Source organism: Podarcis gaigeae (assembly GCF_964106915.1).
Source record: "Podarcis gaigeae genome assembly, chromosome: 7".
NCBI lineage: Eukaryota > Metazoa > Chordata > Lepidosauria > Squamata > Lacertidae > Podarcis > Podarcis gaigeae.
This window is the reverse complement of record NC_139683.1, coordinates 84,139,971-84,155,202: the sequence shown is the minus strand read 5'-3', so window position 1 is coordinate 84,155,202 and position 15,232 is coordinate 84,139,971. Positions and strand designations below refer to the sequence as shown.

The 15,232-nt window shown below is 42.9% G+C and overlaps 1 protein-coding gene across 6 annotated transcripts in view; it reads right to left on the bottom strand.

Annotated features, from left to right (window-relative positions):
* NAA16 (N-alpha-acetyltransferase 16, NatA auxiliary subunit) overlaps positions 1-15,232 on the bottom strand; it is a 37,535-nt gene that overhangs the window by 7,819 nt on the left and 14,484 nt on the right. Inside the window, exons 10-16 of one of the 6 annotated variants that reach the window (XR_014566661.1) lie at positions 9,159-9,231; positions 8,844-9,013; positions 7,270-7,422; positions 5,138-5,274; positions 4,753-4,966; positions 3,095-3,288; positions 1,642-1,750 (exon numbers count right to left, since the gene is read on the bottom strand). Coding sequence is in view for 1 of the 6 variants with exons in the window: in XM_083748409.1 (XP_083604535.1) it covers positions 1,642-1,750; positions 3,095-3,288; positions 4,753-4,966; positions 5,146-5,274; positions 7,270-7,422; positions 8,844-9,013; positions 9,159-9,231 (1,042 nt within the window). In the remaining 5 variants the exon portion in view is untranslated. Of the gene's footprint in view, positions 1-256; positions 1,982-2,368; positions 3,289-4,752; positions 4,967-5,137; positions 5,275-7,269; positions 7,423-8,843; positions 9,014-9,158; positions 9,232-15,232 lie in introns of all 6 variants that reach the window. The other 5 variants (XR_014566662.1, XR_014566663.1, XR_014566664.1 and 2 more) reach the window with 5 other exon arrangements.

Sequence of the window (15,232 nt, the reverse complement as noted above, 5' to 3'; positions counted from 1 at the left end):
TCCCAGCGCCTGCCAACCTAGCAGTTCGAAAGCACCTCCGGGTGCAAGTAGATAAATAGGGACCGCTTACCAGCGGGAAGGTAAACGGCGTTCCGTGTGTGGCTCTGGCTCGCCAGATGCAGCTTTGTCACGCTGGCCACGTGACCCGGAAGTGTCTCCGGACAGCGCTGGCCCCTGGCCTCTTGAGTGAGATGGGCGCACAACCCCAGAGTCTGTCAAGACTGGCCCGTACGGGCAGGGATACCTTTACCTTTACCTTATTGCTGTGTTACAACCATTCTGCACACACACTCTCACTCATGTGTCACATGCAAAATAAAGGAGACCTTGTATCATTTATATATGCACCTGACAGCTTATGAACAAGGCAAGGCCAGGTCCCTGCGCTATGGGGCTGCCAGGAGCTGAAGTCAAACGTGGGTCAGCAATAAAAAAAATACAGTGTCACGAGAAGTTAACTCTTTATTCAGAGAAGCCCCAAAAGCGCAGGCCTAGTGGTCCGAGAAACTCTTCCCAGGAGATCTTGCCCGAATGAGGCAGCTGCAAAGACTGAAGGCCCCACTGCTCTCCAAGGCTCCTGCTCTCCAGGGTCTTTCCCAAGCAGTCATAGACTGTGTCTGCGCACAGCCAATCTCTGCTCTGCTCTTCATTTCTCTGCGTGTTCTAGATGACCAGGCGGAGAGAAGTGGTTGCAGCAGGAGGGGGAGACTCCCTGGCTTCTTCAGGAACCTGTCTCTCCTCTGCCTCTTGACCATCTTCTCCAGCCTCTGCTTCAGCCTCTGAGTCTGAACTGCTCTCTGCCACTGCTTCTTCCTGCTCGCTAAAGCCTGTTACCTCTTCTGCTTCTGACACCTCCCCCCCCCAAATCTGCTCCTTCTTCTCCCTCTGACCTCTCATTGCCATTCCATCACCAGTCCCCTGGCTCTGAGCTTCTGGGATTCCCTTGCAGGTCCCCCAGCTGATGCCTCCCACCACTCCTCTGTGCCCAGCCAGCCCATTACAGGGGCTTACAACCAAGAAACAGGCCTGAGGCAGACAACAGAGAAGGGGCAGGTGAATGGAGGCAGGGGTAGACGGGCTGAATGTGAAGTTATTTAAGTCATAGAAGGTTATGAGAATGATGACAGCGTAGCAAAAGCATCACAGAAAAGGTGAGGAGGAGGATTTGAATGAAGTAGGGGAGATGGTCGATGGGGAGGAAGTTTCAGGCGTAAGTGGCAGGAAATAAGAAATGGTGTTGTATGAGGTGGCAGGAGACCTTTGGACACCCGAGGATTGTGGAGCTGGACTAATGAAACCAAAATACAGGAATATGTTGGTATATAAAAATGGAGAGACAAGGGGGTGGGGGGAGAGGGAGGTCTTGATAAGAAGCTTGCGCAGAAACTGGGAGCAAAAAGGGTGCCAGGGCAGGGATTTAAGGACAGGCATTATGTGCAGAGAGCAATAAGAAAACTGAATAATTTGAGCAGCAGTGCCAAACAGTTGTGACCAAGGTGAGACAATGGAAAACACACTAAGTCAAGCCCAGAGATGACTAGTGTTTTTGCACTACGTAATAATGGATAAATCTACACATGTAACTATTACAAAATCATCCTGTTATTTCACAATCCTGTTTCACAATTACATATACTTTACCTTTCCTTAAATAAATGTCAAATGCTAAAAGATGTGTGTCTATGTTATCAGCCGCAAGATTCTTAAGTGGTATAAGGAACTTAATAGCTTCCTCTAATGGATTGCCAACCTGCCAAAAGAAATTCAAGTTAGTTATAAACTGAAGTCATACCAAAAAAGTCTCTAAAGATCAAGCTTGCAATAATCTTACTGATGTATTTTTGCACACAATGTATTTAATAGTGTTTATCATAGTTACCCGCCCTTCCAAAAGACAGCTAGTCAACGAAACAGGTTGAGTTATATAAATACTTAAGAAGGAGCTTGGCATCTTGGACGTAACTTTGAGCCATCCCAACAACTACAGTGGTGCCCGCAAGATGAATGCCTCGCAAGACGGAAAACCCGCTAGACGAAAGGGTTTTCCGTTTTGGAGGTGCTTTGCAAAATGAATTTCCTATGGGCTTGCTTCGCAAGACGAAAATGTCTTGCGAGTTCCTGCGGGGTTTTTTTCCTCCCCCCCTTTTTCCCAAGGCGCTAAGCCGCTTATCAGCTGATCCACTAAGCCGCTAAACAGCTGATCCGCTAAGGCGCTTAACAGCTGATCTGCTAAGCCGCTTATCAGCTGATCCGCTAAGCCGCTAATAGCGCTAATCCGCTAAGCTGCTAATGGGCTTGCTTCGCAAGACGAAAAAAACCGCAAGACGAAGAGACTTGCGGAACGGATTCTTTTCGTCTTGCGAGGCACCACTGTACAATATAATGGTACTTTAGGAATTACAAAATGCCCAACAGGTGTTCATTTTCTCCCCGGGATCCACCCTATAGAGGGAAACTGAAAGCAAGTTTCAGGTTAACGGGCTCCCTGCTTTGTCATCATCACTGGGCAGAGAACTTAATGCCCTACCTAAATAACCCCATTGTTATTCAAACAGGGGATTTCCCAATGTGACTGTTCACTTCTCCTGTAGCAAGGAAGATGGGACAAAGTTGAGGGAACAAATGTATGACCATAAAGCCTACTCTTGAGAACAACACTCAATAGACGAAACACAGGAAGGAATTAAAAGCAACTCTGCTGAACAAACATGATACCAAGAAAGGTTTGGAACAGGAGCCCAGTGGAAGAGAATTATGTGAGCAAAACCAAGTTTCACAGAACTCTTAAAAGTTCAGAAGAAAGCAGCCAAATGCTTGCTTTGATCTTGATGCCCCTCTTCCAGCATGTACAATGTGTCTGTCATCTGATCAGTCATGTACATCCCCCAGAATGTGCTTGATCAGTTGGCACATTCGAGACAAAGCGGCACATGTGAATCCAAGATTGTGAACATCATATGTGCGGTCTACATGCCAGGCCAGTGAGCTAACTGACCCCAACCTTCCTGTAAATATTTTGGTTTGATATGGCACAGTGAAGAAGGTTTTGAATATGCGATGATTAACAAATATAGAAAAGGAGAAACAAATCTACCCTTTCCAGTTTTTCAGGAACTAATTCTTCCTTGGGACCACTGGTTTCTTCCTCTTCCTCCTCTCGCTTCTTCTTTTGGTTCTTCTGCTGCCTCTCTCGCTCTGCATGCTTTCTCTCTTCTTCCAGTTTAGCTTTCTTCTGTGCTCGTCTTTGCTTACTAAGCATCTTCTTAAGTTCTTTGGCCGAAAGGTTTTCTACAAGTAATAGGAGATTTACAAACCATACAAAATGCTGGGTTTATTAAAAAATACAGTGTCATATTTAAATATCACTTCATTAAATGACTTTACAATACAAAAACACAAAATAAACAAATAAAAGAAGTAACTCTTAATTTATTGTTTAAATAAACCTTCAGGATTCTTAAAAGCTAGCTATAAGCACTCCAGTACACACTATGCGCTTCAGGTTCAGAAACCTTTTGGCAAGGTCCCTCATCAAAATTTCTCAAGAAAACGTAGCAATTTTGGGATAAGAGGTAGATATGCTATGGTTAAAAGACAGGAAGCAGACTGTAGGAATAAACCACAATTTGCACAATGGAGAAAAGTGTGAACTCCTATAAATTTATATAGGTCTCAGCCTGTGTATGCACAGAAGCATCAGTGAGTTAAGAGAACTATATTTTCTGACAGGGAAGTAAACAGAAGCATCATACGTGAACGCTTTTGCTGCTTGAAGCAACAACAGATTTTCCTTTCTGCAGTGATCTAAATGACACGTGGTTCTGTGAACCCCAGAGGAAAGCGTTTTGTTGCAGAACATTTCAGTTAATGGCTAAAAGTTCTACCATGACCTTTCCTTCAACTGCACAACTCTCCTGCCGGGAGAGGCTGCGTGGAGCTAAAGAAGCCATAGCCCCATGCAGCCTCTCCCTGCCAGAGGGGTTGCGCGCGGCTATGGAACAAGCCAAGGCAGCGAGCGGGATGGATCTCGCTGGCTGCTTTGGCTTCCTCTTTAGCCCCGTGCAATCTCTCCCTGCCGTCAGAGGCTGCGTGGAGCTAAAGAAACCATAGCTCTGTGCAGCCTCTCCCTGCCGGAGGGGTTGCGCGCAGCTATGGCACAAGCCTGCATTCGTTCCATAGGACGCACACACATTTCCCCTCAATTTTTGTAGGGGAAAAACTGCGTCCAATGGAGCAAAAAATACGGTAATATGCAGTTGAAAACGTTGACAATAGGCCCCACGGAGGGGATGGGGGGAAATATTGAGATTCAGAGACATCTCTCTGTATGGATATGTATTTGGTTTTGTTATAAATTTATATTTGTAAAATCAAATAAAAACCATTTCAAAAAAACAACAACCCTAAAATGAAGATTTTCAACCAACTAAATTCTGTGCTGGATCAGGGTCCATCAACTTGGTGCCTGCAGCAGCCAACAGAACAGATTTAGGTGTGTTCAACGGTTGTGGTGTATGCATGGCAATCAGTTTTCCCAGTTTTCAAATGTGTATGTGGGCACAAAAAGGCTGGCAATCCTTGTTTTAAATTCTTAATACTGCACTGATTATTAAGCTATTTTAACATCCATTTCAGCAGATGATTCTCCCCAGCCCTATATAAAATAAGTTTCCTTTACATATACCACCACCGCTGCTTTACATTTTCAGCAGTGAACACTTTCTTACACTATCTTAATTATTGCTTCAGTACCTGAATTTACTTCTTGTTCTTTGCTTTCATTGGCTAGCGGATTATCATATAGCTTCAGGTAGATTTCAATTGCTGAGCGAGCCGCCTTGAAGTAGAAGGCATGTTGCCTGAGAATGTCTTCCAACCTCAAGAGGTCCACATAGGCACGGAGTGTCATCTTTCTCATGCAGTAGGTGTGGAAGTCAAATTGATCATCTGTTATCTCAAAAAAGTGCTTAAAAAGAAAAGAGGACACTATTTTTTATGATGCAGTTTACTAGATGGACAAATAAGGCCGCTTCCTAGGTGTGCTTACAGCTTTTGCGAAATAAGTGTTTCGGCAACTTTAAAGCAGGTGGCAAGTTAACAAAGCTCATGTTGCTTATGGAAAAAGCAATCTGTTTACCTACTTACCCTCTCCACTTCATAGCACTTTTTCAAGGCATCTCCATATTTCCCTAGTCTCTGAAAAGCTAAAGCGCATTCTGTTTGGAACCACATGCACTGCATTTCATTCAGATTCTCCATGGCAGAAGTTCCTTCCTGAAATAAATAAAAAAGTATTGTGTGGGATCAACAGTCCTTTAAATTTATATGTATATGTGTGAGATCTATCTATCTGTCTATTCATCCACCCACCCACCCACCCACACACACACACACAGAGAGAGAGAGAGCCCTAGGATATCCTATAAGAATGCTTTAACAATAAATAACTGATATGATTAATAATAATTTATTATTTATACCCCGCCCATCTGGCTGAGTTTCCCCAGCCACTCTGGGCGGCTTCCAATCAAGTGTTAAAAACAATGCAGCATTAAATATTAAAAACTTCCCTCAACAGGGCTGCCTTCAGATGTCTTTTAAAAAGACGATAATTATTGATTTCTGGATTTTTTAATTATTGAGTGCAGGGATAGCAAATGTAGCGCTTTCAGATGTTGCAGAACCAAGCCACTGCCATAGCCCTGACCACCACAATCCATGGTCAGGCAGCGGGTGGCAGGAGTTGTTCTCCAACAAAACCTGGAGGGCATCATATTGGCAACCCCCAGTCTTATAAAGTACAGTGGTGCCTCGCAAGACGAAATTAATTCGTTCCGCGAGTCTTTTCGTCTTGCGATGTTTTTCATCTTGCGAAGCACGGTCCGTCGCAACTGCGCCTCTTCAAGCGGCTTTAGGAAAAAAGCGAACAAACTCGCAACACGTTTTCGTCTTGCGAAGCAAGCCCATAGGGAAATTCGTCTTGCAAAGCGACGCAAAAACCAAAAAACCCTTTTGTCTTGCGCGTTTTTCGTTTTGCGAGGCATTCGTCTTGCGGGGCGCCACTGTATCCTATTCTTTTCCCTTTTCCAAAGGCTTTACCTAATGCATACTTTTTCTATTCAGCTAAGGGGAAAGTCTATGAGAAGGGCAATATTTCATTCATACAGAATGTGGGCACTTTCACTGTAAGAGAGGCAGAGATAAGGGAGGTGTTATTAAGAACAATATTTCTCATGTAGTAGCAAACACTGCAAAAAGCTATAAATGGGGTCTTGTTTAATTAATGACTGACAGCTCAAGAAGGCAGGGAATTTTAATAGTGAAGACACGAAGTGCAACACTAAGAGGGTAATCCTATACATAGCTACTCAAAAGTAAGTCCTATTCATGTCCATGAGGGTAAAGGACTGAGGTCCAAGAAAAGCAAATCTGAACAACTCCTTTCCCTCTGTGGTCATCAAGGCAACCACTCAACACTGTACTGGCAATGTGACTGATATATTATATTATATTATATTATATTATATTAATTATATTAATTATATTATATATTATATATTATATATTATATTATATTATATATTATATTATAGTTTTTCATTCATTCATTCCCCGCCCATCTGGCTGGGCTTCCCAGTCAAAATGAACAGAGACCTTACAAAAGGTCAAGTGCCAATGGAAAATTTGACAATGTGAAGAACTGCCTGAATGGGAAGACATTTCAAAGATTTTTACAATGCAGTCTTGCACAACGATGCCTGTATTTCTTTCACCACCAAGTTAGCCTATGCATCTTAATGAAAAATGTTGACTTTTAGTTGGCTAGTCCAGTGTTTCCCAACCTTGGGTCTCCAGCTGTTTTTGGACTACAATTCCCATCATCACTGACTACTGTTCCTGCTAACTAGGGATGCTGGGAGTTGTAGTCCAACAACAGCTGGACATGGAATTTGCTCCCACTAAAACTTCCAGCCTCCTCATGAGTAATTCATTTACTGTGACAGGGTTACTCATGATGAAGCTGTTTCATACTGCAGTGAAATAGCTAAAATATATTTAAAGATTACAGGGGGGAAAATAGAACTATTCTGTTCCTGGAAATTCATCAGTACTATTATCTTGGCTCAATTAGAAGTTAGGTGAATTTTTCCTGCATCATACAATTCTGCTACCAATGACTTATAATAATAATAATAAAAATCTGAAACTGACAGAGGAAATTTTCAAAACAAATACGCAACCAACCTCTATTTAAAATATATCTCCTACCCGTGTGAACTTGGAACACATCTCTTCTGCATCCTTCACCATATTTGCTCTCAGCATATACTTTGCACATTTGGAGTTGATGAATCTATCGGCTGTATCCAACGACTGCGCCTCATCCATCCATTTGGCAGCCTCCTTTAGGTTGCCTACATGCTATTGAGGGAAAGGGAAGAGTTTTATACTTAATTTTCAATGTCAGTAACAGGCATATTGTGTAAGCTCTGAGAACTGTAACGCGCACGTGCATCTCCCCTTTCCGAAACATTTTGCATGGACAAATCACAGCCAATCTTATTATGCTTCGCTGTGTGAAACATAGCTCTGAAGATATTGATCCGATGAAAACTAAAAAAAGAAGTTAACAACAAAGGATCATGTTCAGACTTCAGGGCCTATGTCAAGCTTCACAGGTCTGGCAAAATTATGTTAGCATTAAATATCTGAGTATGGAAGAAGCACAGAACCTTTACTAACATTGAGTGAGAGCTGCTCACATTTTACATTGAAAACAAAAACCATTTCCATAGTCCAAGCCCACTATTTGCTTCCACAAAAAGACAATGATCACAAACATTTCGTATGAACAATTTATTATGAATTACTTTTGATTGTCCCTTTTCTGACTGCTGCAAGAGGCCATGGACAAAAGAGCAAACACTAAGGCCTTGGTCATGCATATGTACATATAGATCCAACCGCAGCATGCTATCCAAGATCTGGGGTCTAGTATATCAATAATTTGTGGGTGGGGTGCAGGTAGACAGCGTTGGAACACATATTACAGCTAGAGGTGGAAAAAGCCACTTTGATTGATAAGAAATACAGGGACAAGTGGATACATGTACAGGCCACACAGAAATTCACTGAGTGATATTCAGCTAAGAGTAAACTTGGTGAAATCGTGTTCATTAATTTCAAGTTTTACTCTGGGTAAAATTTAGCTGATTCTATGGAGATGGAGAAGGAAAGGGAAACAGAGGTTGAAAAGAACTGCCATCGCTGCATAAGGAGAGGGAAGGGTGCTTGGGATTCAGCAGGGCATAATGGAGGCTTGGAATGGACACAACAGGGCAAGTTCAAAATGCCGATGCTGTGGGGACTAGGCCTCAAGAGGAAGCCAGAAGAGTGAGAGAGGGAGGGAGAGAGGGAGAGATTGAAATTGAAATGCTAAAATTTACCTGTTCCAGAAAGGGAGAAGTAGTAGCTTTCTTTTGGGCTTACATGGGTACCTGAGAGTTTAAGATAGGACTAGCTATTAGGGTTCTTGGGGCACCTTGGTTCTGATTATGAGTGGCTAGGAAGGTCATTCTCCTACAAAAACAGACTGAAAGCTAGGTTTTGCCCATGCAAAAACTCTTTCGGCGTTTTTAATGATATGCTTGTGATTTCTAGATGTTTTGGTTTTGCACTTAACATTACTTTAGCTGCTTCATTGAAAACATTGTGCATTGTTTTCCTTTGATCTGGTAAGAGTGGTTCTGTTCTTATCTCAACATAAAATGTCTATCAGCTCCTATGAAAAGAATATACATTGATTACATATTCCATTACTGATACATTTATGCCAATATTACCTTATAAATTTTTGCTTTCAGATAGAACAACTCTATTAGTGTTGGCGTACTTGCAACGGCAGAATTAATGTAATCCAAGGCCACGGAAAACTGACCCAGTTTGTCAAAGTGCTGTGCAAGGAAATAGCGAACCCAAAGCAGAGTTGTCGGTGGCTCTTGATCGCCATTTTCTGCAATGAAACATACGTGTCAGAAAAGTTGGCAAGAAATTAAAATGTTTACTTATTATTATGTCTGTTTGGAGGTCTACCAGCACAGCTAAAATAAGGATTAAAAGCTGCTTTTTAGCTACAGTTCGTGAATAATGAAACCTACCATATGGACTGAACAAGTCACAGGTTTTCAAAGAAGCTTCGTAACCAGTAACAAGCTCTTGGATCGTAGAAACCTATAAAAATATAGTTGCCAAGTTTATTTTAACTTGATTTTTTCTTTAAATCATATTGCATTCCATTTGATATATTATCCAGATAGAGCTAATCATGCCAAATGAATAGTGCTAATACTTCTAACTAACTTAAAACAATACTAAAATCTGTATAATACATTATGTTTTGCAAAACAAATAATCCGCACCTAGTTTATTCCCAGAGCAAAATCGGAACATGTAAAAGCTAGTGGCATCAAACCATTGATCTAATGGTCTACTCAGAGTATAACCAACACTGGATATCACCCGTTATATCCAAAGCGGTGAGGATCCCTTCCCCTTCTCTTTACAATAAAGGTTAAATGGTTGCCTATTTTCCCCCCCATTGTTTTTAAAACTGTTAACTACTTTTGCAGACTAGTTCAACCCAATCAGTTTCTACTTTTGCTATCAGAGCACGAAAGAGATGGGGTTTCTGTGAGAACATGGGTGAAGCTACATAAAAATAAACTGCTGGATCCCATCAGCAGGCTGGCCTGGTTCACAAATAACTCCAATCCATGGTCTGTTTAGCCACTCTAATTCAGAAGATTAACCACTGTTTGTTTTCTGGCAACAAGCTACAATGTGAAGCCACGGATACATAGAATCATAGAACGGTAGAGTTGGAAGGGACTGTGATTGTTGATGGATTATTTTAACCATGGCTTGGTGTTCCGTCAGAGCCCAGCATCTCTGCTTAACCATAGTTTGTCTGCCCCAGACTCTTCCAAAGCAACAGAGATATAAAAACAAACCAAGCTTCAGAGAAACAAGATATGATTTGTCTGTGAGATGACTTGTGGCTTATTGAACAACACATGGTTAAAGCAACCATGGCTTAGTGTTATCTAGCCCAGCATTATGCTTACCCCAATTGCTAACCAAAGACCTGTGAGAAATCCATAGCTTAATAATAATAATAATAATAATAAATTTTATTTATATCCCGCCCTCCCCAGCCGAAGCCGGGCTCAGGGCGGCTAACAACAATAAAACAGTACAAAAGTACAGCACAAACAACATTCTAAAATTAATTAAATTCAAGCCACTGGCCACCATTGGGCCAGAGCTCTGTGAAGATTGCCGAGGGAGGGAGTCAGGCTGTGCCCTGGCCAAAGGCCTGGTGGAACAGCTCTGTCTTGCAGGCCCTGCGGAAAGATGTCAGGTCCCACAGGGCCCTAGTCTCTTGTGACAGAGTGTTCCACCAGATCGGAGCCACAGCCGAAAAAGCCCTGGCTCTAGTTGAGGCCAGCCTAACTTCTCTGTGGCCTGGGACCTTCAAGATGTTTTTATTTGAAGACCCTAAGTTTCTCTGTGGGGCATACCAGGAGAGGTGGTCCCATGGTACGAGGGTCCTAGGCCGTATAGGGCTTTAAAGGTTAAAACTAGCACCTTAAACCTGATCCTGTACTCCAATGGGAGCCAGTGCAGCTGGTATAGCACTGGGTGAATGTGATCTCGCAGCGAAGACCCCGTAAGGAGTCTTGCTGCAGCATTCTGCACTCGCTGGAGTTTCTGGGTCAGTCTCAAGGGCAGCCCCACGTAGAGCGAGTTACAATCATCCAGTCTGGAGGTGACCGTCGCATGGCCCATTTTGTGTCTGAATTTATACAGATCAAGCGGGATGAGCAACCAAGTGTTGAAGAGTTGACTGCTTCTGTTTGGGGTCCCTAATAACCAGCAAGCCAGCCCTCTTCCAGAACACTTCATTCCCCCCTCCCAGTTTTCTGTTCTCTCCCCTCACCTGGAAACAGACACTTAAAAGAGTGCTCACTCCCCACTGGAATGTTTTTGGTCACCCACTCCTTAGGGTTACTTTTTTTATTAAAATTTTATTTTCAGATTTCTACAAACATTGGGTCTCCCCTGAACCTGCTAACACCTCCCTCTGGAGTGTGGACAACGCCATTCTGGCAACATAAGGATCAGCACATGATTAGTATATTGGATAATGTGAGTGTTCATTTTCAGTGACGAAGCTAATCATCACAGAATGTCCATAACCATTCCAACTGCTGTGTTGAAAGTCTGCCTTACACCATTTCAGAAATTCACCTGATGGGGTGAGGGTCTGCGCATTTCATAGTATACGCATTTCAGATTCTTCCTGTCACTGCAAAGCTTAACACGCTAAGGGGAGAAGAGTCTAACATGTTTTTGCGGTTTGGATTCAGCAAGCACAGTTTGGTGTAAGTGAACCTCCACACAAGAAATCTCGTGGACAAGTGCACCACCCTGGTATCGGCAAGACTCATGAATGAAAGAGAAGCCTCCACAGAAATAGAGAGAGGTTGGTCACAAGGACATGGGATAGTATAGCACAGTCCTACTGAATCAAACTAAAAGGTCTTCCCCGCTGTGCTAGGGGAAACCTCACACTCTATCCAAACGCATGCATTTAATTCTGCTGGTGTGTGATGTGCTAAAGGGTCCACCTGCCATGAAGCATGGGGGGAATGTGGCTCATTTTGCATTCTGATTTGATATAAATAAGTAGCCAAGACCTTTCTCCATAGGTCCCTACACAATATGCCTCCTCATTCTCATTCTCTCTCTCTCTCTCACACACACACAGGAGAAAAATGCCACAACTCATTTCAGTGAGGATTGTGCATCCTTGCTAAAGGTATGCTCAATGGAATTTACTGATACTCAAAAGAGCACTGATAAGCTTGTTTTTGCTTTGCTTTTTAGAACATGATCCCTTTTCTGCTTCAACAGCCTATGCGGTTAATCTAGTGCTTAAGGGGTGAAATGGAGATGGACAACTGAAGACTGAATCAATCATTGTTAACAGAATCAGAGATCGTAGGTTTATCTTTTTGAAGTATGTTCCTTGTTATCTCTGACAAATGAGGCAGACCCCCTGAAAAATACAGTGAACAGGTCAAGATCAAGAAGGTGCACTGGAAACAACCTGAATTTTTGTTTGTGGATGGCAACTTATCCCATAAGTCACCTCTGAATCCTTGATTATGTAAACAAGCTCTGGCAGGACTCCACTGATTTCATTTAGCACTTGCACAGGAGCTGTGACTCAAGGAAGGCCCCGTTCACAAGTGCACCTAGCGTGGTACTGTATAATCCTCTGCTGCAGGGAAGCACGTGGGAATATTGTAACCACGGGGGGAAGGCCCATCTTGTGACTCTAGGGCTGACAGTCTGAGCTGGCAGGACCGGAAGGGAGTGAGGATTCAAAGGAAGGCAAGGGGGAGAGGCACCCTGCAAAATTAAGCTGATGTTAAGAAAAGGAACTACCCAAGCTGCATGGGTGGGCTCAGTAAGGCTCCTTCTCAATCCCAGCTTCTTCTCAATCCGTGAGGTTTGCCAGAGAGGTTGGAGGGATGGATTCCCAAGCTAGGCCTGGCAAGGAGGAACACTGAGGAGCTCCTCCTAGCTGTTTAGGGTATACACAGCTGCCAAGCAGGCATGGAAAAGTGAAACATTACAGATCCCTGGTATGTCCCAAACAACCCCATACTCTTCTCAAGTTCTAGTTTCCCTTTCTGCAAATCTCACTATATTCACTTCAGTTCCCGTTTCCTCGCTGTCCGTTCTTCCTCTTTGCTACTTTCTTTCCTTCTTCCTCCGTCTTCATTTTCTCCATTGCTGCTTTCTTCACTCACCTCTTCCCCATTTCGTACCCTCTGTCCTATTTTGCTGCCTCGCCCACCCCACAGCCAACAGTTGTTTGGCCTTCACAACCCAAATGCAGCATGTGCTGCAAAGTGGGCAACTTTGCAGACCAGCCCCCTTACTTCCACAGTAACTCTCTGTCCTGCCCAGTCTATCTGAACACACTCGTGGAAATTTCATTTTCTCTCTCTCTCTCTCTCTCTCTCTCTCTCTCTCTCTCATTTTCTTTCTTTCTGCTGATTCCTCCCATTTGTGTGGATGTGGTGCTGCTTTTGCTATAAAAACGATGATACTCTTCTCCTGAAGTCTGGAAGCAGAGGTGGAATACAGGGTGAAATCTCACTATGCTAAAGGTTCTGCATGTGTAAATGTTTCATCCTGTCAGACAGAATGATTTTCTCCCTCTGTTCTGGCTGTGGAAGAGACTCTCTTTCTTCTGCAGCTACCACAGCTTTCCTCAGGCCCCCATTATTTCCTATCAGGCACAAAGCCAGCCTTCCTATGAGGGCAAAAGAAAAGTCTTCAGGGGGAGTCAGCCTACCTTCCTGAGTACACTTTCTGAGACTTCTGCTGTTTCTTCCAGCCAGTCATTCCCTCATGCATTATTTCATCACAGCCTCTCCATGTTTTAAGTTACTCAAAGAGGACACATGATGTTGAGCTTCAATGGAATCAACACACCTGCAACACATTTGACGTAAACCTTGATGTTGACTTATTTTACAGTCCTCCCTTCGTATTTCACTCTGAAGGAGTGACTGCTAGAATTCTGAAGAGTTTGTAGAAACCAGAGGCCTTTCTCCTGGGCATGGTCGGCCAATTGGTGCCAAAGAAGGGTAGAACTTTCTTTATGTATGCTACAACAGCAGCAAGAATACTTATTGCAAAGTACTGGAAGACACAAGATCTACCCACCCGGGAAGAATGGCAGATGAAGGTGATGGACTACATGGAACTGGCAGAAATGACTGGCAGAATCCGAGACCAGGGAGAAGAGTCGGTGGAAGAAGATTGGAAGAAATTCAAAGACTATTTACAGAAACATTGTAAAATTAATGAATGTTAGAAGGATGTTGGAATGAAGTTATGTGGTTTTAGCAGAAATGTTATAAAGGATTAGGAAAAAACAGACTGTTAATTGGTGAAAGGAGGGAAAGTAAAGTTACATTATATTAAGATAAATTACAGGACAAAAATTGGAAAAGATGGAAAGGATTTGCTGAAATAGTTAACCGAACTAGAATACAAAAAAGGGAGGTGTGAGGAGGTCAAGGAAACAAGCAAATGAAAGATAAGTTATGGGAAGATTCGTTGTGTTTTTTAATGGATTTTCTTTTTCTCATTTTTCCTCTTTTTTCTTTTTTTCCTTATTGTGATGTGTTGTTTTGTTTTTGTTTAATATGGTGTTTTTACTTTTTCTTTTTGTAACCTTTAAAACTTTAATAAATATTATTTTCTTTAAAAAAAGGAATTCTGAAGAGTTTGTGAAGCTTTTTTTGAGACTGATACAATGAGCAGGAAATCAGTGCTATGCACAGCCCTCCTCCTCCTCCAAGATGCGGCTTTCTAACTGATGCAAGGGCCAAGGAAGGGGCAGGCTCAAAAGACAAGCAAGCAGTCCTTCAGATGATGCAGCCCTAGGGTGATTGCAGTAACCCAACCCACTACAGACATCTCCAGTGGCACAACTTACAAAGTTGTTGAAAGACAACTGGGCTATGGGCATCCATGAGCAGGGCAGATAGAATAGCACCCATCTACACAAACAACTACACAATGTATTTTATGTTATAAAAATAGTCCAGGGAACACAACTTGTTCCATTTTCTACAGGTGGAAAAGACTTGCAGTATGGGAATTTTCCTCCTACCTCCAAACCAAAGTGGATGGCGCTGTGGGGCTGCACTGCTTACCTGACCGCCCTCTGGCCAACCTGCTGCCGCATCCTGAGATGGAGAGGGGAGACATGGCGGTCAGGTCAGCACATGGTTAATGCATCATCAGCACCTGAGTGCCTCTGCCACTGCATTGACCTTGCCCCTCCTCCAGGTGTGCAGCAGTAACTTATCTGGAGGGAGGTCAGGTATGTGGTGCTGCGTTATGCTCTCTACTGCTCCAAAAAGCTATGCCTGAGGGTTGGGAGATCTTCCAGGGCAGATTTCTGTGTGTGTATGAGCAAGAAAAGGGGAAATCCTGCTGTGTAAATTATGTCTGTCTGCGCACTAGATACCGCTCTATGTGTAAATTATAAAATGAAAATAGAGCCTCTGTTCTTACAGCTAAAGTTAAAGTTTTGCATCTAGCTGGGAACAAAACTGCACCTAAAATTCTTTGAAAACAC